The sequence below is a fragment of the Globicephala melas genome, chromosome 20, assembly GCF_963455315.2.
Source record: "Globicephala melas chromosome 20, mGloMel1.2, whole genome shotgun sequence".
NCBI classification, from domain to species: domain Eukaryota; kingdom Metazoa; phylum Chordata; class Mammalia; order Artiodactyla; family Delphinidae; genus Globicephala; species Globicephala melas.
In genome coordinates, this window is record NC_083333.1 from 45,847,737 (window position 1) to 45,871,777 (window position 24,041).

At 37.6% G+C, this 24,041-nt stretch overlaps 1 protein-coding gene across 4 annotated transcripts in view; it reads right to left on the reverse strand.

Moving 5' to 3' along the window:
• The window catches only part of SPAG9 (sperm associated antigen 9), a 142,772-nt gene that overhangs the window by 83,209 nt on the left and 35,522 nt on the right, over positions 1-24,041 (reverse strand). For all 4 annotated transcript variants that reach the window (XM_030839989.2, XM_030839988.2, XM_030839987.2 and 1 more), the window contains exon 2: positions 12,450-12,570. In XM_030839989.2, coding sequence (XP_030695849.1) covers positions 12,450-12,570 — 121 coding nt within the window. The remainder of the gene's footprint in view (positions 1-12,449; positions 12,571-24,041) is intronic.

Sequence of the window (24,041 nt, forward strand, 5' to 3'; positions counted from 1 at the left end):
GAAGAGGAAACAGGCAGTCTGCCTGAAAAAGAATTCAGGTAATGATAGTAAAGATGATCCAAAATCTTGGAAATAGAATGGAGAAAATACAAGAAAAGTTTAACAAGGACCTAGAAGAACTAAAGAGCAAACAAACAATGATGAACAACACAATAAATGAAATTAAAAATTCTCTAGAAGGAATCAATAGCAGAATAACTGAGGCAGAAGAATGGATAAGTGACCTGTAAGATAAAATAGTGGAAATAACTACCACAGAGCAGCATAAAGAAAAAAGAATGAAAAGAATAGAGGACAGTCTCAGAGACCTCTGGGACAACATTAAATGCACCAACACTCGAATTATAGGGGTCCCAGAAGAAGAAGAGAAAAAAAAAAGGGACTGAGAAAATATTTGAAGAGATTATAGTTGAAAACTTCCCTAACATGGGAAAGGAAATAGTCAATCAACTCCAGAAAGCGCAGAGTCCCATACAGGATAAATCCAAGGAGAAACACACCAAGATACATATTAATCAAACTATCAAAAATTAAATACAAAGAAAAAAATATTAAAAGCAGCATGGGAAAAGCAACAAATAACATACAAGGGAATCCCCATAAGGTTAACAGCTGATCTTTCAGCAGAAACTCTGCAAGCCAGAAGGGAGTGGCAGGACATATTTAAAGTAATGAAAGGGAAAAAACTACAACCAAGATTACTCTACCCAGCAAGGATCTCATTCAGATTCGACAGAGAAATTAAAACTTTTACAGACAAGCAAAAGCTAAGAGAATTCAGAACCAGCAAACCAGCTTTACAACAAATGCTAAAGGAATTTCTCTAGGCAGGAAACACAAGATAAGGAAAAGACCTACAATAACAAACCCAAAACAATTAAGAAAATGGTAAAAGGAACATACATACAGATAACTACCTTAAACGTAAATGGATTAAATGCTCCAACCAAAAGACATAGACTGGCTGAATGGATACAAAAACAAGACCGTATATATGCTGTCTACAAGAGACCCACTTCAGACCTAGGGACACATACAGACTGAAAGTGAAGGGATGGAAAAAGATATTCCATGCAAATGGAAACCAAAAGAAAGCTGGAGTAACAATTCTCATATCAGACAAAACAGACTTTAAAATAAAGACTATTACAAGAGACAAAGACGACACTACATAATGATCGAGGGATCAATCCAAGAAGAAGATATAACAATTGTAAATATTTATGCACCCAAGATAGGAACATCTCAATACATAAGGCAAATGTTAACAGCCATAAAAGGGGAAATCGACAGTAACACAATCATAGTAGGAGACTCTAACACCCCACTTTCACCAATGGACAGATCATCCAAAATGAAAATCAATAAGGAAACACAAGCTTTAAATGATACATTAAACAAGATGGACTTAATTGATATTTATAGGACATTCCATTCAAAAACAACAGAATACACTTTCTTCTCAAGTGCTCATGGAACATAATCCAGGATAGATCATATCTTGGGCCACAAATCAAGCCCTGGTAAATTTGAGAAAACTGAAATCGTATCAAGTATCTTTTCCAACCACAACGCTATGAGGCCACAACAGTGAGAGGCCTGCGTACCGCAAAAAAAAACCCAAAAAACACAAGGAGACATCATTTCATACCTGTGAGAATTGACTATTATCAAAAAGAAAAGAAATAAGTGTTGGAAAGGATGTGAAGAAAAGAGAACCCTTGTATACTGCTGATGGGAATGTAAATTGGTATAGCCACTATGGAAAACAGTACGGAGGTTCCCCAAAAAATAAAAAACAGAACTACCATACAATCCAGTAATTCACTTATGAATACTTATCTCAAGATAATGAAAACACTAATTCCAAAAGGTATATGCACCCTAATGTCCATGGCAGCATTATTTACAGTAGCTAAGATATGGAAGCAACCTAAGTGCCCATTAACAGATGAATGGATAAAGATGTGGCATATATATATATATATATATATATATATATATATATGAATGAATGAAGTGGAATATTGCTCAGCCATAGAAAGAATGAAATCTTGCCATTTATGACAACATGAATGAACCTAAGAGGATATTACCCTAAGTGAAATAGACAGAGAAAGACAAGTACCGTATGATCTCACTTATATGTAGGATCTAAAAAACAAAAGAAATATAACAAAACAGAAATAGACTCTTAGATACAGAGAATAAACTACTGCTTGCCAGAGGGAAGGGTGGTAGCGGAGGAGTGAAATAAGTGAAGGGGATTAAGAGGTACAAACTTCCAGTTATAAAATAAATAAGTCATGGGGATGTAATTATAACAAAGAGAATATAGTCAATAATATTTTAATAAGTTTGTACGGTGACAGACAGTAACGACTTATAGTGGTGATCATTTTGTGATACATAAAAATATCAAATCATTATGCTGCACACCTGAAACTAATATATTTTAAGTCAATTATACTTCAAAATTAATGAAATGGTAATAAGCTTCTCTAGAATAAGTATTATATACTTCCATCTTCCTCTTCACTCCAGTACAACTACTTAGTCTACTTACTCGAGGCCCTAAAATAATTTATTTCTCTATCCCATTAAAATTAAATAGGTTTTGGGACTTCCCTGGTGGCAGAGGAGCTAAGAATCTACCTGCCAATGCAGGGGACATGGGTTCAATCCCTGGTCTGGGAAGATCTCACATGCCACGGAGCAACTAAGCCAGTGCACCACAACTACTAAGCCTGCACTCTAGAGCCCACAAGCCACAACTACTGAGCCTACACACCACAAATACTGAAGCCCGCACACGCTAGAGCCCATGTGCTGCAACTACTGAAGCCCGTGTGCCTAGAGCCCATGCTCTGCAACAAGAGAAACCACCGCAATGAGAAGCCCACGCACTGCAACAAAGAGTAGCCCCCACTCACTGCAACTAGAGAAAGCCTGTGTGCAGCAACAAAGACCCAACACAGACACACACACACACACACAAATTAAGTAGGTTTTTTCTTTTGTATAGTTACATCCAGATGTATTATACAAATCAAAACAAGACCACTAATATATTACCAGTTAACTAGTAGACAACCATATTCAAAAGAATATGATTCAAAGATAGTTCAAATATTAAGTTATCTACTTCTCCACTTATGAACTAGTAACTAGACACATCAGGATGCCAATGAGAAACCCAAGGGATATCTTCCCAAAGTGGATGTTCACTGTATTCAACTCTACAAAACTAGGTAGGCTTTCAGACAGCCAAGGAAGAGTTTTGGTTGATTCTAGTTCTGAGACCAGCAGGATAAACAGGCAATTAAAGGGGTCGGGGGTGGCCATAAAATGTAGTATATATCCATATAATGGAATATTATTCTTAAAAAGTCTTAAAAAGGAATTAAGTAACGATACACGCTAAAACGTAGATGAACCTTATGCTAAGCGAAAGAAGCCAGTCACAAAAGACCATATATTATATGATTTCAAATTCCAGAATAGGCAAATCCATAGAGACAGAAAGCAGATTAGTGGGTACTAAGGGCTGAGGGAAAGCCAGGAACCATGAGTGCTAACAGGTATGGTGTTTCTTTTTGGAATGATGGTGTTCTAGAATTTGATGGTGATGATAGTCATACAACTTTATGAATATACTAAAAACCACTGAATTGTATACTCTAAAATGGTGGATTTTATGGTATGGAAATTACATTTTTTTAAAGGGGCAGGAAGTGTCATTCAAAGTCTATTCCTTAACATAAGCATCGGAAAATTGCATCTCAATTTAACAGTAACCTATTTTTTTAAAGTAAAAGTCAGGAAGTTAAGGGAACAAAAAAGAAAATCTCAACACTTAGTAAATGTTTGTTGAATAAATGAATGAATATTCAGTGAAGAGTTTTAAAGCAATAATAAAAATTAAACCAGAGTAACCCTGAAGTTATTAAAAAATCAGATGAGAGTACAAATCATAAATGCTATATTTTCATTAAAGTTTCCTCACCTTCTCTTCCTCAGGTTATTCACAGTAGAAAGAATAGGCACATGATTGCTAAGCTTTAGTTACATTCCCTCCCTTGCCTCAACACTTGAGCAAAATCATGTACCACCTACTAAGGCTGTTAGGCTAAGGCAAAGACTAGCCGATACTAACCAAAGCAGTTTCTCTTTTTCTTGGGACACATAGCTAGACTATATATCCCAGCCTCTGTAAGTGAGCTTCTAACTGAGTTATATAGCCAATGAAGTAGAAGTGAAAGCTATGTGTGCTACTCCTAGGCCTGGCCCAATAAAAACCTTCCACACACAATCCTCCATTCTCTTTCCCCTTCCTCCAACTCAATGTAGGTATGACAAACTCAGAGCAAAGTTGGAAAGGGCCTGTGTCTCCAAAGGAGCCACCCATGTATCAGAAACATCCAATTTAAATTTCACATAGGGAGGAAATTCCCTGGCGGTCCAGTGGTTAAGACTCAGCGTTTTCAGTGTTGTGGCCTGGGTTCAATCCCTGGTTTGGGAAGTAAGATCCTACAAGCCCCGCGCAGTGCAGCCAATCAATCAATCAATCAATATAAAGAAAGTAAGAAGTTTCACATGAACAAGAAATAACATAACATCTGAATCATTATATATGTCTTTTGCAGCTTGTTTGCTACAGCAACTAGAGTTACCTTAACTCATACATTAGCTTGTAAACACACATTAAAAACCTTCTAAAAGGCATTCTAAATTATCAAAGGCGTGTCACTTCATGGTGCTTAAGAATAGTTTATATCTTTGTTATTCTGGATGATTTTCTGAATGTTGTTTTGGCCATTATTTTCTCCAACCTAACATCTCCAGCAAGTATCTTGACAGAAATTATCTATGTCTTCCCACATTTCATGTTTTCTTTATCTGTACTGTGATTCTGAATATTAGTATTATATTTTTAGGTATATGAGTTAACCACCAAGATCATATAAAACAAATTCAGAAGCTCTCACTCTTTTCTTAAAATACTTACATCAGTACAACAACACAGTCAATGGACTCAAGTTTTCTCAAGGCCTAAGTCACATGAGATGGTATAGTGTTTAACTGAAAAGTACCTTTAAATGCTGGGAAGAGCCTTATCTTCAAAGTCCTGTATGCCACCCAGTAATCAGTCAGGGGAAAAGAAAGAGAAGTAGAAGGGAAGGGAAAGTTGGGAAAGGAAGGCCCACCAGGGCAAAGATGGTAGACATCCCCCAAAACCTCAAGTATCATAAAGTTAACCTATACCTATACTGTTGTATTATATCTGAAATGTTTAAACAAGAAAAGATCGTTTCTTGTTTAATAGTTCCCATGTGAACCCAAACCTCAAAATGATCTCAGGAAAAATCCTCAAATCATATGATTTTACTCAAACTAGCTACAACCTGAGATTAACTTGAAATAAACAAGATTCTGCTCATCCTTCCTATTCCCAAACAACAGATAATCTGCCAATTTTTTTAAGCTGCTAATATTCTAGGGAGAAAAAAAAATCAAACAAATCAAGGCATTGAAAACAATAAGGGGGTGGGGGAAAGATAAAAGAAGAATCAAAAGACTAATTCAAAATGTTCCCCTTATAATAGCTAATGAAGATACTTCAGCCTCATTTCAGATGCTCTTTCTTTCCATTCATCTTTCCAAAGAGCAAGAGGATATGATTAAGGCAGGAAGAGCCACCTGCTCTACCTGCTCAAAATCAGAGCTTACCTCCTTAGATTGATGGCCTTTGCCAAGTTTGGAACACCTTCCATCTCTGTTGTCTTCTGCCCCATCAGACTGCTGATAGGCCTATGGGGGGAAGAAAGAGAAACAGACCTTCTAGAATGCCATATCCAACTCGTTATTTGCCTTCTCAAAAGGAATCATCAGTTCTTACTAATCGAGGAAGGCAGATAATCCAACTGTTACTTGGCCTCAGAAGATTGACATTGGTCTTCCAGAAGCTTTCCTTAAACAAGTTAGCATCAAACGTCTCAACAGGTAAGCAAGAATCAAGTGCTCACTTAAGAGCAAATAAATCACAGACACAACCACATCAAAACAGCAATAAAAACCTCTGCTCTGCCAACTAAGTCCTTCACCATGTCCCTAAACTTAAAAAGATTTTTCAGACAGACATTATATGCCACCTAAAGTCTATGTAGGGAGAGTCCATGCTTTCCCTCAGCACATATTCCCATGTATCACCTTCACGGTCAAGAAATGCTTCCTCATGATCAACCAAAAACAACAAATTCATTTTCTCTGATTTAATCTTCCAAATTTACAAAAAAACCACTTGGTATCTTCCTTACTCATTCCTTTGTTTGAAGAATAACCAAATCACTCATGTTTATTCTGTTCTCTAAGCTAAATCACCATCAATACTCTAACTCTTACTCATAAAATTAATTTTCCATGAAACCTTTAGTTCTAGATATTAATTATGAACTACAACCTTAAGTTTCTTAGTAAACAACAGTAGACTTCAGAAATGAACAGTCCAAATACAGATAATAAAACATAAAACAGGTCTGAAGACCACATAGGTATTACCTAATGAAGCAGAAGTAATAAAATGTTAGTGTTTGCATAAATTATCTTGTGCCCAATTATCTGCTTTCCCTCTCATACACAAGCTCTTTAAAAAAAAATCCTTGGGCTTCCCTGGTGGCACAGTGGTTAAGAATCTGCCTGCCAATGCAGGGGACACGGGTTCGAGCCCTGGTCCGGAAAGATCCCACATGGTGCGGAGCAACTAAGCTCTGCCCCACAACTACTGAGCCTGCACTCTACAGCCCATAAGCCACAACTACTGAGCCCACGTGCCACAACTACTGAAGCTCACGTGCCTAGAGCCCATGCTCCGCAACAAAAGAAGCCACCGCAATGAGAAGCCCGCGCACTGCAAGGAAGAGTAGCCCCCACTCACAGCAACTAGAGAAAGCCCGCACGCAACAACAAAGACGCAACGCAGCCAAAAAAAAAAAAAAACCTTACATAAAGTTTATTAAATATATAGATATTCTTAATATCGCAAAGATATTAGATTCAAGTTAAATGAACTAAAAAACTAACTTTCTATATAACAAATTTTATTTTTGTAACTTTTTAAAATAAGGAGATATAAATCTGAATCTCCTCAAGCTGCCTTAATAAGTATGCTTTCAACAAAAATATAAATCATCAGTTGTCTACTTTCATCATTCTAAAAATAATGTAGAAAGGGACTGCCTCTTGACACGATAAAATTAAAATGAAAGAAGTAACCTATTACAGTATTATGGAAATTCTGAGAGTATTAACATTCTTTGCCAATTGCAAAGTACAGTAAAGGAGTTAATAAAGCTTTTTATTTGCCTGAAGGTATTTTTTAAAATAACTTAAAAAATAGTGACAGAAAATATTTAGGCCCTCTCAACTGTTAACTTTGGTGTGAAGCTACACCTGTTAACTGAAAAAGATTATTTTTCTTCTGTGTTGTGAAAATTCTCAATTTATCAATAACATCACTAACACAGCCCTTGCTTATAAATAACTCCCAAATCTGAAGTATGTTTTAAGCCATTTATTCCTTTAAAATTAAAAACATGTTTATGATTATACTACCTTCCCATTATTTTCCATTATTTTCTAATGGTGTGCTAATTCTTATGACCAAAAAGGAGAGTTTTCCATCTAATAACGTGTTTCAAGGTAAAGGTTTGAAGGTATTTTATTAGACTAAAATCTATACTAAGTTTAAAAAGCAAATGAATGTTATATGGGAGATGGGAAGTGTAGAAAGGTCAGAGTATAAAACTCTAGCACAAATGTCTTCAGGTGTCAAAAATATTTTTCCATTTAACTTATTTATTTATTTATTTGGCTGCGTTGGGTCTTCATTGCTGCTTGCAGGCTTTCTCTAGTTGCAGCGAGCGGGGGCTACTCTTCGTTGCATTGCTCAGGCTTCTCACTGTAGTGGCTTCTCTTGCTGCAGAGCACGGGCTCTAGGCGCACGGGCTTCCGTAGTTGTGGCTCGTGGGCTCCAGAGCACAGGCTCAGTATTTGTGACACATGGGCTTAGTTGCTCCGTGGCATGTGGCATCTTCCCGGACCAAGGCTCGAACCCGTGTCCCCTGCATTGGCAGGAGGATTCTTAACCACTGAGCCACTAGGGAAGTCCCCATTTAATTTTTAAAAATGGATTTTCATTCAAAGGAAGAAAGGGCAGATTCAGAGATTATTTAAGTAGCTTAAAATCACTGCCATCTAAATCTTGCCATCTTCTCCACAATTCAAGGAAAAGGTCATCTCTTATAAACTCAAGTAGCTTGAGGGCAACAGAATTTTCCCAAGAGAAAATCAAATAGATAATAAACGGTTTTCTACATCAGCTCTGGGTGTTAATATGTTGTAAATAATGATGCAAATTCATAAGTTATGATAAATAATGTGGAATTTGCTACTAATTCTTCCTTCCCCAATTCTGTTCATATAAAAAATGACCAAACACTACTAAATACCAAGAACCACTACAATGTTCATATTCCTTGCCCTACTTCTGTAACTATATCCTAAGAAAATTACCGAAAGAGGGCAATCTACAGGTGTGAAAAAATATTCACTGTAATATGATTCACTACACTGGAAAAAATGTCCAACCAACCAACCAACAGAAATTTTTTGAGTTTTTAAAAAACTTCGCCTATATTTATTTTTACCAATTCATTCATTCCTTAATTCCACAAAGGATTTGAGATAGTTTACAAGAACATATCTTAACAATTCACTATATATGTATAAAATGTGGAACAGGAAAAAAACAATTTAAATATGCCACCCAAGTAAGGCCCAAACCAGTTGTTATGGTTGTACTTCAAAATTTGTTCTGAGTTTCTGAGTAGCCAAGTTAAAAAAACAAAGTAGCCATTAAATAATTCTCATTAGAGAAAAGGAGAAAGCACACACAGTTCCTCAGGGAAAACAAGAATTGTTAATAGACGGCATAGCTTCTGGATGATGGGTGTTGACACATTTAAAAAATAAAGATTATACAATAAGGAAAACACTTATGATAATGTTAAAGGAAAGATGCAAAATTATATATACACTCTGCAGTGATATAAAAGCATGGTACATATGGAAAAGACAAGACGGTCATACACATAACCTTTTTCCCCACAAAACTATGATTTCTTTGACTGTAATGACCACATCATATTCTTCTGTGCCAAAACCATGCCTAGAGGCTGAATGCTAGGCAGACAGTAGTAGTTTTTTTATTTTTAACATATTAAAGTGTCTGTATTTACTTAAGATAGTATTTGGCTTACAAGAATAGAAATAATCAGTATATAACAGAAATAATGAATATAAAAAGTATTTTCTGATGAAGAACTCATTGCTGCCACACTATGAATGGCCAGGTTGACTGCTTACACCTTACATAGCTGAAAAGCACTAAGGGCCTCAATCCACAACTTCCTTATTCCACTCCACATATATTTCAGATTCTTCCTTAAGGCGTACAAGATGTTAACTACCAAGAAGTATTACTATTATACCCAGATAAGGAACAATATGTGGCCTTTTAAAAATTGCTTTATTTATGTTGGAAAAGCCAAAATAATTCTTATGTAGTTCAAATTTTGAAAAGAGAGCAACCAGATATCTCCAAAATCAAACATGACCATAAAATTATAATAAATTTTTTATATCATCAAAAATTTAAAAATCATACCACAACAACCTGATAGATTCCATACCATTAAAAGCTGTCAAGTGTGTTCTTTAATTCAGTTCCTATTTCTTGACTTTTCTTGCTTCTCAAATAGCAAGTAACTACAACCAAAATTTCCCCTTTTGACATAAGAAGTAGTCCCAAAGCAGAACTTGGACTTTCATTGTGGCTACTTCTTAAAAGGGATATGTGCCCTAAAACACATCTATCAGAAATGACAGTCTTTTAAAGTTAAAGACTCTAACACATTTATAAAAACAAACATGGAAATTGGACGATATTGTTATCATACGGCACTCAAAAAATAGTACTAAACACAAAAAACTGCACGCATCCTTCCTCTCTATAGGTATCATCATCAGTAATTTCTTTGGCCTTAAATGCTTATTTAAATACAGATGTTCAGAACACTAAAAAACACATTTAAAACATTTAAAAACTTAAAAAAAATGTTGGGTTACAATAAATCTAATAAAAATCACTATACAGTCTTAAAAAACCAAAATTACAATATTAAAGTCCAGATATTCTGTATCCTATTATACAAAAAAAGAATTAATATACTCTGACATACATCCATTTCAATATGTTTTCATCTTTTAAAAAAATATATTCCCAGTCCCGTTTTTCCAATAGGATAGGGCACTGATGATACTTAAAGATTACCTCCTACCGCCACCTTTTTAAAAAATAAAGGGGCTTTGATTCATATTGGAGATCTGGGGAAGGGAAAACTAAGGTGGTAAAAGGAAAAAAGTCAACCTATTTCCACCCCACCCCCCCCAATTTTTTTCAGATGTTTAAAATGTGGTAAAATAAAGACTCAGAAGAAAAATTTTAGATATATTTAGATTTCATATTATATTCATTTAGAAAAAAATAGAAGAGCGAGGAAAACAATTAGATGGAAAAGAGAAAAAGATTCCAAGGTATCAAAGGAGAAGGGAGTAAGTTCCAAAGCATTATAGCCTTAGCTCATGGACCAAGAGACTATCAGCTTTGTGCATCTCAACGGTCAATTCTGATTAATCACAGTTTTAAGTTCTTTAACTGTTACTTAGACAACAAGATTTATTTCAAAATGGAATAGCAGGGGGAAAAACGGGGATAGCAGACATCCAGGGGGAGAAATTCTTGAGAGAATATTGTATTAATAACAAAAAAAAAGTTCTCATATCAAATATAGCTCAAGACCATATCCAATAGTTGGTGATTAATTTACTCATCCCTTCCACAGAGAATTATCAATTATTTTTAAATGACACCTTATTTTTAAAAAATTATCTTGAATTAAAAATAGGATACATGGTAATCAATACTTCTGAAAGAGAAATGAGAGAATGGACACCAAAGAACATGACAATTCCAAAAAAGGTAGGTATGACTCACTGGACTGAAAAACAATCTTAATTTAAAAAGCTACTATATCAAGTACAAGGTAATTCTTCCTTTAATATTTCCTATCATAGAAGCAGATTATTTAGTGCATCAAAAGATTCTAGAAAAGGAGTTCCTTTCTAAGTCAAAAGAAAATTTCCTTATCCAAAACTTGATACTCCTCAGAAGTCAAGAGGTAAACGTACTTGGTACAAGAATGAGGTTGGTTCTGTCAAAACTGCACCTTTAGTGTTTTGTTCTAAAATACTATAGTCCCTGATATGAAAACGCAATCAAGTTAGGATTCACTGTTAACAAAGGCAGGGTACAGCACTCTAGGTATCTACACACCTAAAAGAACAAAGACATGACACATGGCTCATTTTGTCTCACTCTGGTGGCCTTCCATTACCAAATATCCATTGGCTCCCTTCCATGACATCTGCTTAATAGCCATTTGAGTTCTCCTTGAATTCTAGAATGCCTAAACTCCAGATTCCCAGTGATTCTAGGTTTTAGCTCTATTGGACTCTTCCAGAGTCCTAAAGGGAGCAGCCAGTTATCATACACACTCTAAGCCTGGTAGTGAAGGTTATCCTTCATGAATGCCAGTCCTTTTACAGCAGGTGTCACTATGTAACCTTCATGGGTGGTGTGGGAAGAGTAACTGCGGGCCATCTAGAAGTTTACAATCCTGGGAGGGAAAACTGGAGAGTGATCTGCCTGAATCAAACATGAAAATATGCCATAAAGTTTCTTTTTTGAATTTTGACTTAATTAGGTCCACTTTCATTAGACAAAAAGGGGAAGAAGTCCTTGGAATTTGAAACAATAACTATATTTGAATCAAGAATATATGAAATTATATTAAAAATGAAATGGTTCTGAAAAATGTCATTCTAGTCCCCTCAATGTCCTCGGTTTTCCATAGAAAGGAATGAAAAAGAATTCAGTAATTTTTTTATACATACTTCAAAGTTTCTCTTACATTTTTAAATTTCAAAGCAACACAGAAACCAATGGAACTTTGTGTAACTGATCAAAATTTGAAGAAATGATTCACATGTACACACCCCAGAATCCTGCACGATGGATACAGCATAATGTTAACTACTATACAATGTAAGCTACAAACAAAAGCTGAGAGCTAAATTGAAGAAGAGAGTCCTATAGGTGTCTGACTTAGTCATTTCTGCAGACATGGGTACCACATGAAAATGTGAACAAAAAAGAATAAACCAAGCTCCCAGGTCTCACTTTTGAGGGTGGGGTGACAATTCCAAGCATATCTGGAACTGTACTCAAATGTCAGGATGAGTCATTCCACTCTTTAACATATTTTACTTACTCTGGTCAGCATAGTTTTTGGCCTTGAGTTCAAGTTGTCTTGTTTGAGATTCTAAAGATTCCACTCTGGTCTGTAAATCCTTTTTTTCCTGTTCTTGAGAGTCTTCAAATTCAATGAATTTCTAATAAAGAAGAAAAATACATTATTTTCATTAGATAAATGAAACATTTTTAACATTATAAACCCCTGCGTTTCTTGGTATCAAGAATCACAACTTGGCATTAACTACTCAAGAAGATCTCAGAATCATGAACTTAGGTTGATTTTTAGTTTCTCTATAAAAATTAAGGTTTACGGGACTTCTCTGGGGGTCCAGTGGTTGAGACTCCGTGCTTCCATTGCAGGGGACATGGGTTCGATCCCTGGTCAAGGGAACTAAGATCCCACATGCCACACGGCACGGCCAAAAAATTAAAAAAAAAAAAAAGTAATAATTAAGGTTTAAAATCTCCAAATATAGAAGGGAAAAGATGACAAAATAATATTTATGAAAGTGTTTCCACTTCATTATAACAGGCATTCCAAAGAAAATACATAGAGATTGGTTCAAGATGGTGGAGTAGAAGGACATGCTCTCACTCCCTCTCACAAGAACACCACAATCACAACTAACTGCTGAACAATCATCGACAGGAAGACACTGGAACTCACCAAAAAAGATACCCCACATCCAAAGACAAAGGAGAAGCCACAATGAGACGGTAGGAGGGGCACAATCACAGTAAAATCAAATCCCATAACTGCTGGGTGGGTGACTCACAGACTGGAGAACACTTAGACCACAGAAGTCCACCCACTGGAGTGAAGGTTCTGAGCCCCACGTCAGGCTTCCCAACCTGGGGGTCCGGCAACGGGAGGAGGAATTCCTAGAGAAACAGACTTTGAAGCCTAGTGGGATCTGATTGCAGGACTTCGACAGGACTGGGGGAAACAGAGACTCCACTCTTGGAGGGCACACACAAAGTAGTGTGTGCATCGAGACCCAAGGGAAGGAGCAGTGACCCCAGGGGAGACTGAACCAGACCTACCTGGTAGTGTTGGAGGGGCTCCTGCAGAGGCAGGGGGTGGCTGTGTGTCACCGTGAGGACAAGGACACTGGCAGCAGAAGTTCTGGGAAGTACTTCTTGGCGTGAGCCCTCCCAGAGTCTGCCCTTAGCCCCACCAAAGAGCCCGGGTATGCTCCAGTGTTGGGTCGCCTCAGGCCAAACAACCAACAGGGAGGGAACCCAGCCCCACCCATCAGCAAACAAGTGGATTAAAGTTTTACTGAGCTCTGCCCAGCAAAGCAACAGCCAGCTCTACCCACCACCACTCCCTCCCATCAGGAAACTTGCACAAGCCTCTTAGATAGCCTCATCCACTAGAGGGCAGACAGGAGAAGCAAGAAGAACTACAATCCTGCAGCCTGTGGAACAAAAACCACATTCACAGAAAGGTAGACAAGATGAAAAGGCAGAGGGCTATGTACCAGATGAAGGAACAAGATAAAACCCCAGAAAAACAACTAAATGAAGTGGAGATAGGCAACCTTCCAGAAAAAGAATTCAGAATAATGATAGTAAAGATGATCCAGGACCTTAGAAAATGAATGAAGGCAAAGATCGAGAAGATGCAAGAAATGTTTAACAAAGATCTAGAAGAATTAAAGAACAAACAAGCAGAGATGAACAACACAATAACTGAAATGAAAAATACACTAGAAGGAATCAATAGCAGAATAACTGAGGCAGAAGAACGGATAAGTGACCTGGAAGACAGAATGATAGAATTCACTGCTGCGGAACAGAATAAAGAAAAAAGAATGAAAAGAAATGAAGACAGCCTAAGAGACCTCTGGGACAACATTAAACGCAACAACATTCGCATTATAGGGGTCCCAGAAGGAGAAGAGAGAGAGAAAGGACCCGAGAAAATATTTGAAGAGATTATAGTCGAAAACTTCCCTAACATGGGAAAGGAAATAGCCACCCAGGAAATAGTCCAGGAAGTGCAGAGAGACCCATACAGGACAAACCCAAGGAGAAACACGTCGAGACACATAGTAATGAAATTGGCAAAAATTAAAGGCAAAGAAAAATTACTGAAACCAGCAAGGGAAAAACGACAAATAACATAAAGGGAACTCCCATAAGGTTAACAGCTGATTTCTCAGCAGAAACTCTACAAGCCAGAAGGGAGTGGCATGATATACTTAAAGTGATGAAGAAACTACAACCAAGATTACTCTACCAGGCAAGGATCTCATTCAGATTTGATGGAGAAATCAAAAGCTTTACAGACAAGCAAAAGCTAAGAGAATTCAGCACCACCAAACCAGCTCTACAACAAATGCTAAAGGAACTTCTCTAAGTGGGAAACACAGGAGAAGAAAAGGACCTACAAAAACAAACCCAGGGCTTCCCTGGTGGCGCAGTGGTTCAGAATCTGCCTGCCAATGCAGGGGACACGGGTTCGAGCCCTGGTCTGAGAAGATCCCACATGCCGCGGAGCAACTGGGCCCGTGAGCCACAATAACTGAGCCTGCGCGCCTGAAGCCTGTGCTCTGCAACAACAGAGGCCGCGATAGTGAGAGGCCTGCGCATCGCGATGAAGAGTGGCCCCCGCTTGCCACAACTAGAGAAAGCCCATGCACAGAAACGAAGACCCAACACAGCCATGAATAAATAAATAAATACATTAAAAAAAAAAAACAAACCCAAAACAATTAAGAAAATGGTAATAGGAACATACATATCGATAATTACCTTAAATGTGAACGGATTAAATGCTTCAACCAAAAGACACAGGCTGGCTGAATGGATTCAAAAATAAGACCCATATATATGCTGTCTACAAGAGACCTATTTCAGACCTAGGGACACATTCAGACTGAAACTGAGGGGATGGAAAAAGATATTCCATGCAAATGGAAATAAAAAGAAAGCTGGGGCTTCCCTGGTGGCGCAGTGGTTGAGAGTCCGCCTGCTGATGCAGGGGACATGGGTTCGTGCCCCGGTCTGGGAAGATCCCATATGCCGTGGAGCGGCTAGGCCCGTGAGCCGTGGCCTCTGAACCTGCCCGTCTGGAGCCTGTGCTCCGCAACGGGAGAGGCCACAGCAGTGAGAGGCCCGCATACCACAAAAAAAAAAAAAAAAAAAAAAAGAAAGCTGGAGTAGCAATACTCATATCAGATAAAATAGACTTTAAAATAAAGAATGTTACAAAAGACAAGGAAGGACACTACATAATGATCAAGGGATCAATCCAGGAAGAAGATATAACAATTATAAATATATATGCACCCAACACAGGAGCACCTCAATATATAAGGCAACTGCTAACGACTCTAAAAGAGGAAATCGACAATAACACAATAATAGTGGGGGACTTTTAACACCTCACTAACACCATTGGACAGATCACCCAAACAGAAAATTAATAAGGAAACACAAGCTTTAAATGACACAATAGACCAGATACATTTAATTGATATTTATAGGACATTCCATCCAAAAAGAGCAGATTACACTTTCTTCTCAAGTGTGCATGGGACATTCTCTGGGATAGATCATATCTTGGGTCACAAATCAATTCAAAAAAACTGAAATCATATCAAGCATCTTTTCTGACCACAACGCTACGAGATTAGAAGTGAATTACAGGGGAAAAAAACGTAAAAAACACAAACACATGGAGGCTAAACAATACGTTACTAAATAACCAAGAGATCACTGAAGAAATCAAAGACGAAATCGAAAAATACCTAGAGACAAATAACAATGAAAACACGATGATCCAAAACCTATGGGATGCAGCAAAAGCAGTTCTAAGAGGGAAGTTTATGGCTATACAAGCCTACCTCACGAAACAAGAAACATCTCAAATAAACAATCTAACGTTATATCTAAAGGAACTAGAGAAAGAAGAACAAACAAAACCCAAAGTTAGAAGGAAAGAAATCATAAAGATCAGAGCAGATATAAATGAAATAGAAACAAAGAAAAGAACAGCAAAGATCAATAAAACTAAAAGCTGGTTCTTTGAGAAGATAAACTTGATAAACCATTAGCCAGACTCAACAAGAAAAAGAGGGAGTGGACTCAAATCAATAAAATTAGAAATGAAAACGGAGAAGTTACAATGGACACCACAGAAATACAATCATCCTAAGAGACTACTACAAGCAACTCTATGCCAATAAAATAGACAACATGGAAGAAATGGACAAATTTTTAGAAAGGTATAACCTTCCGAGACTGAACCAAGAAGAAACAGAAAATATGAACAGACCAATCACAAATAATGAAATTGAAACTGTGATTAAAAATCTTCCAACAGGGCTTCCCTGGTGGTGCAGTGGTTGAGAGTCCGCCTGCCAATGCAGGGGACACGGGTTCGTGCCCCGGTCCGGGAAGATCCCACATGCCACGGAGCGGCTGAGCCCGTGAGCCATGGCCGCTGAGCTTGCGCGTCCGGAGCCTGTGCTCCACAACGGGAGAGGCCACAACAGTGAGAGGCCCGCATACAGAAAAAAAAAAAAAAAAATCTTCCAACAAACAAAAGCCCAGGACCAGATGGCTTCACAGGTGAATTCTATCAAACATTTAGAGAAGAGCTAACACCTATCCTTCTCAAACTCTTCCAAAAAATTGCAGAGGAAGGAAAACTTGCAAACTCATTCTATGAGGCCACCATCACCCTGATACCAAAACCAGACAAAGATACTACAAAATAAGAAAATTACAGACCAATATCACTGATGAATATAGATGCAAAAATTCTCAACAAAATACTAGCAAACAGAATCCAACAACACATTAAAAGGGTCATACACCATGATCAAGTGGGATTTATCCCAGGGATGCAAGGATTCTTCAATATATGCAAATCAATGTGATACACCAAATTAACAAATTGAAGAATAAAAACCATATGATCATCTCAATAGATGCAGAAAAAGCTTTCGACAAAATTCAACACCCATTTATGATAAAACCTTTCCAGAAAGTGGGCATAGAGGGAACCTACCTCAACATAATACAGGCCATATATGACAAATCCACAGCAAACATCATTCTCAATGGTGAAAAACTGAAAGCATTTCCTCTAAAATCAGGAAAAAGAGAAGGATGTCCACTCTCACCACTATTATTCAACATAGTTTTGGAAGTCCTAGCCATGGCACTCAGAGAAGAAAAAGGAATAAAAGAAATACAAGTTGGAAAACTTGAAGTAAAACTGTCACTGTTTGCAGATGACATGATACTATACATAGAGAATCCTAAAGATGCCACCAGAAAACTACTAGAGCTAATCAATGAATTTGGTAAAGTTGCAGGATACAAAATTAATGCACAGGGCTTCCCTGGTGGCGCAGTGGTTGAGAGTCGCCTGCCGATGCAGGGGACACGGGTTTGTGCCCCGGTCCAGGAGGATCCCACATGCCGCAGAGCGGCTGGGCCCGTGAGCCAAGGCCGCTGAGCCTGTGCGTCCGGAGCCTGTGCTCCACAACGGGAGAGGCCACAACAGTGAGAGGCCTGCGTACCATAAAAAAAAAATTAATGCACAGAAATCTTTTGCATTCCTATACACTAATGATGAAAAATCTGAAAGAGAACTTAAGGAAACACTCCCATTTACCCTTGCAACAAAAGAATAAAATACCTAGGAATAAACCTACCTAGGGAGACAAAAGACCTGTATGCAGAAAACTATAAAACACTGATAAAAGAAATTAAAGAGGATACCAACAGATGGAGAGATATACCATGTTCTCGGACTGGAAGCATCAATATTGTGAAAATGACTATACTACCCAAAGCAATCTACAGATTCACTGCAATCCCTATCAAATTACCAATGGCATTTTTCACAGAACTAGAACAAAAAGTCTTAAAGTTTGTATGGAGACACAAAAGACCCCGAATAGCCAAAGCAGTCTTGAGGGAGAAAAACGGAGCTGGAGGAATCAGACTCCCTGACTTCAGACTATACTACAAAGCTACAGTAATCAAGACAATATGGTACTGGCACAAAAACAGAAATATATATCAATGGAACAGGATAGAAAGCCCAGAGATAAACCCATGCACCTATGGTCAACTAATCTATGACAAGGAGGCAAGCATATACAATGGAGAAAAGACAGTTTCTTCAATAAGTGGTGCTGGGAAAACTGGACAGCTACATGTAAAAGAATGAAATTAGAACACTCCCTAACACCATACACAAAAATAAACTCAAAATGGATTAGAGACCTAAATGTAAGACCGGACACTATAAAACTCTTAGAGGAAAACAAAGGAAGAACACTCTTTGACATAAATCACAGCAAGATCCTTTTTGACCCACCTCCTAGAGTAATGGAAATAAAAACAAAAATAAACAAATGGGACCTAATGAAACTTAAAAGCTTTTGCAAAGCAAAGGAAACTACAAACAAGATGAAAAGACAACCCTCAGAATGGGAGAAAATATTTGCAAACAAATCAACGGACAAAGGATTAATCTCCAAAACATACAAAGAGTTCATGCAGCTCAATATTAAAAAAACAAACAACCCAATCAAAAAATGGGCAGAAGACCTAAAGAGACATTTCTCCAAAGAGGACATACAGATGGCCAAGAAGCACATGAAAAGCTGCTCAACATTACTAATTATTAGAGAAATGCAAATCAAAACTACAGTGAGGTTATCACGTCACACCAGTTAGAATGGGCATCATCAAAAATCTACAAACAACAAATGCCGGAGAGGGCGTGGAGAAAAGGGAACCCTGCTGCACTGTTGGTGGGAATGTAAATTGGTACAGCCACTATGGAGAACAGTATGGAGGTTCCTTAAAAAACTAAACAGAATTACCATATGACCCAGCAATCCCACTACTGGGCATATACCCAGAGAAAACCATAATTCAAAAAGACACATGCACCCCAATGTTCACTGCAGCACCATTTACAATAGCCAGGTCATGGAAGCAACCTAAATGCCATCGACAGACGAATGGATAAAGACGATGTGGTACATATATGCAATGGAATATTACTCAGCCATAAACAGGAACGAAATTGGGTCATTTGTTGAGACGTGGATGGATCTAGAGACTGTCATACAGAGTGAAGTCAGTCAGAAAGAGAAAAACAAATATCGTATATTAACACATATATGTGGAACCTAGAAAAATGATACAGATGAACCGGTTTCCAGGGCAGAAATAGAGACACAGATATAGAGAACAAAAGTATGGACACCAAGCAGGGAAAGCAGCGGAGGGGTGGGGGAGTAGTGTGATGAATTGGGAGACTGGGATTGACATGTATACACTGAGGTGTATAAAATGGATGACTAATAAGAAGCTGCTCTATAAAAAAAAAATTAAATTTTTAAAAAAGTGGAATTACTGTGTTAAAAAAATACATATACCTACTCCAAATATATAAATCCTTTAACTTAACTAGTATACTTACATATTCATCTGAGTTCAATACATAATTTTTTACATAATTTTGTATATAATATGTAAAAGAGAAAACTAAAGGATGGAATATCAATAAATATATTTAAACGATTATTTGATTAGTGAACAGTCTTCTAAATTACCTGAATCATGTGCTAGAAATATCTCCACCAGTCAAATTTAATTTATTAAAATCATTCTCATCATGGAGAGATTATCAATAAATCTCAGTCTTCACCTTGTTTTTTAAATTGTTTTATCGGCATCACTTGACAACTGATCACTCGCTCCTCCTTAAAACTTTTTTTTCTCCCAGTTGGGTTTTTTCCTTGTTTTCCTTCCACTTTGCTGGCTGCTCCTTCTTGGTCTTTGTTTGTTCTTCCTCTTGTCCCCACCTTCTTAACACTGGCAAGCTCAGTCCCTGGACAACTCTTTCTCTTCATTGTTTATTCTTATTCCCTGTGATCTCATCCAGTTTCAAAACTTTAAATACTAAATGAATGCTGACAACCTCCAAATTTCTAGCCCAGCCTCTAGCCCAGACCTGAATTCCAGATTTGTAATGTCCAGTTGCCTTCTGGACAACTCCATCTGAATGTCTAATAAGAACCTTAAACTTAGTATGTCAAAGCCTGCTCCTCCTGGTCTTACCTAGCTCATTAAGTTACTGTGGTCAGTTGCTCAGGCCCAAAATTCTATTCATTCTCTAATACGTGATATCCAATTCAACAGCAAATCTACCTTCAGATCTGACCACTTTTCATCATCTCCATCACCATCCTGGTCTGTGCCACCATTATCTATTGCCTGGATTAGTGCAGTAGCAATAGCCTCCTAACCGGCCTCCTTACTTCCACCCTTGTACCTCTACAATGCATTTTCCATACAGTAGTTAGGGTGACCCTTTTTAAAAATCAGATCAGTGTACTCTTCTGCTTGAAATCCTCTGATTGCTTGCATTCTCCCAAAGTCCTTACCAGAGACCCCCCAGGATGAATACAATCTATCATCTTCTTACTTCTTTGACATCATCTTCTACTACTCTTCCCCCAGATATCCAAATGGCTTGCTCATCCTCACCTCCTTAACATCTTTGTTCAAATGTCAGTTTTTACTAAGACTTTTTTTGCCCATCATATTTAAAACTGCAATATGTACTCCCTACTTCCCTTCCTGCTTTTTTTCTCTATTGCACTTACCTTCATCTAACATACTATATACTTTAGTAATTTATCTTATTTATTATCTGCCTTGCCTCACTAGAATGTAGGTTCCATGAGGGCAGGGATTTGTTTTGCTTGCTGTTGTTATTCCCAGTGCAAAGAATGATGATGGCACACAGCAGGTGCTCAAATATTTGTTAAACAAATGAATACATAAATGAAAAAACTTTCACAGTAAAAAAACTAAAATCCATAGAGAAAACTGTATAATTCACAAATAAACTTAGATATCACTAAATACACTCTAGTTTTAATACGAAGTTTGCTGTCTATTACCTACTTTATGTGTCCTAAAACTTTTCAGTCACTGTAGTGGACATTGTTTTTTGTCTTGTACACACTGTCTTCCTTTGAGGAACTTCTCCCCAGTTTCATGCGAAATCTATTCAGTCTATGCATTTCGATTCGTGAGGACTCCATATCCCTATGGGTGGGCATATGACCTGAACCAGACTGATCAGAGTCTTCTCTGGGACATTTGCCAGTTTTTAGGAAGAATACAACCTCTCTTCCTCTGGAATCCCAAACTCTTAAGAATCTAGCAGGCTTAAGCTGCAGAGGGACATCCTTTTCAACAGGTGGAAGGAGCATGCCTGAAAACAAAGCCAATGTTAAAGGAAAACAACAAGGGGGGAAAACCCCTAATTAAAGATACCATTTGAGTTCCTACACTCAATATTTCCTGAGGCTGGCATTTCCCAATTGTTTTATTTTTTCAGTGACATAAACCAATAAATTCTATTTTATATAAGCTTGAGTTGGTTTCTATCACAAGAAACTAAAAGCATCCTAATATATTCAGCTACTTTCCCTCAAGAACCATTTTATTTTCTCATTTTATTAGCCAATATTTTCCTAATCTTTGAAGCCTGAAACCTCCAACATCTGTAACACTGGTTCTTAATCATTTGGAGTTCCACAGACTGATTTGGGAATTTGATATATCCATGAACCATGTTTCCCCAGAAGAAATGCCCTCACCTAACCCAAATTCTACCTATTTTTCTCAGAGGCTCAGAGACCGTTTAAGCCCTTCCACAAACCCCACATTTAGCACCCCTGCCCTTTTCTGTGAAAATATTCCATATTTGTCATTGTTTATTTTTTGTAGAATATTAATCTAAAAATGATTACATAAAGAAGGAGTAAAGGTTATAGTAAATGTAGGAAAAGAGGTAAACTTGACAAATCATTCATTCACTCAAGAAACGACTACTTTAAAAAGGGGAGGGGTGGGATTCCCTGGCGGCCCAGTGGTTAAGACTCCACGCTACCACTGTAGGGGGCGTGGGTTCGATCCCTGGTCGAAGAACTAAGATCTTGTATGCCACGTGGCACAGCGGGAAAAAAAAAAAAGAAAGAAACGACTACTTAAACTACTTACTATGTGCCAGGCACATGGAATATGACTGTGAGTATCATACTATCCCTGCCTTCCAAGGGTGTTCACTGGCTACAAATTGAATGCAGGCAGATGATACAAAGGTTACATTGAACAGAAAAGCAGCATTATGTAACAGGATGTTGCTGATGAAGTCTGAGTAAGTTATTTCAACATTTTACCTGGGGACAGAAGCAAAGACTAAGAATTAATAAGAAAATGTAATTATTTTTTTGCCTGCTTTGAAAATGATGCTCCCTTGGTTAACGGAACTGCCATATCTGGGCAAATAACCAGAAAGTCTTATTTCAGGCTTGTGTGCTATAGATAAAATGTTGTTTTAAAGAACATACAGCACCATAAAAAGAAACGAAATTGAGCTATTTGTAATGAGGTGGATGGACATAGAGTCTGTCATACAGGGTGAAGTAAGTCAGAAAGAGAAAGACAAATACCGTATGCTAACACATATATATGGAATTTAAGAAAAAAAAATGTCATGAAGAACCTAGGGGTAAGACAGGAATAAAGACCTACTAGAGAATGGACTTGAGGATATGGGGAGGGGGAAGGGTAAGCTGTGACAAAGTGAGAGAGTGGCATGGACGTATACACACTACCAAATGTAAAATAGATAGCTAGTGGGAAGCAGCCGCATAGCACAGGGAGATCAGCTCGGTGCTTTGTGACCACCTAGAGGGGTGGGATAGGGAGAGTGGGAGGGAGGGAGACGCAAGAGGGAAGAGATATGGGAACATATGTATAACTGGTTCACTTTGTTATAAAGCAGAAGCTAACACACCATTGTAAAGCAATTATACTCCAATAAAGATGTAAAAAAAAAAAAAAGAACATACAGCAGATGTTTACCAAGTAACACCTAAAATGCTGTACAAAGGGTACAAACTTCCACTTACAAGTCCTGGTGATATAATGCACAGCATGGTTACTATAGTTAAAAATACTACTGTATTGTATATTTGAAGGTTGCTAAGAGTCGATTTTTTTTTTAAGTTCTCACCACACACACAAAAAGTATGTGAAGTGATGGCAATGTGTTAACTAACTTTTTGTGGTAATCATTTTGCAACATATACCTTTACCAAATCATTACGTTGTACACTTTAAACTTATACCATATGTCAATTATTTCTCCATAAAGCTAGTAAAAAATCCAACTTTACCACTATCCCGCCTTTTCAGAACTCCTTTCTGAATGACAGAAGAAATATCGTCACAGACACACAGCTTCATTTCTTAGCGACCCAGTTTGGCTGCACAAGGGCATGAATAATCCAAAACTATTTAGCAGTCACTATTATATGCTTACTCTTCAAGCCGGCCTACACCTAGATGGTTCAAGCTTCCGCTTTTTTCACATTTTATTACTTAAAGTAAATATCACCTTAAGTAAACAGAGCAAAAAGAAGAGAGATTTTTTTTTTTCCCCAAAAATGATGTGAACGTTTTTTGGACCGGCAGGGTTATTTAACTTCAAATGGAAATCTCGTTTCTGCAGTTTCCCTTCACAGGAAATGACTGGAAATAATGA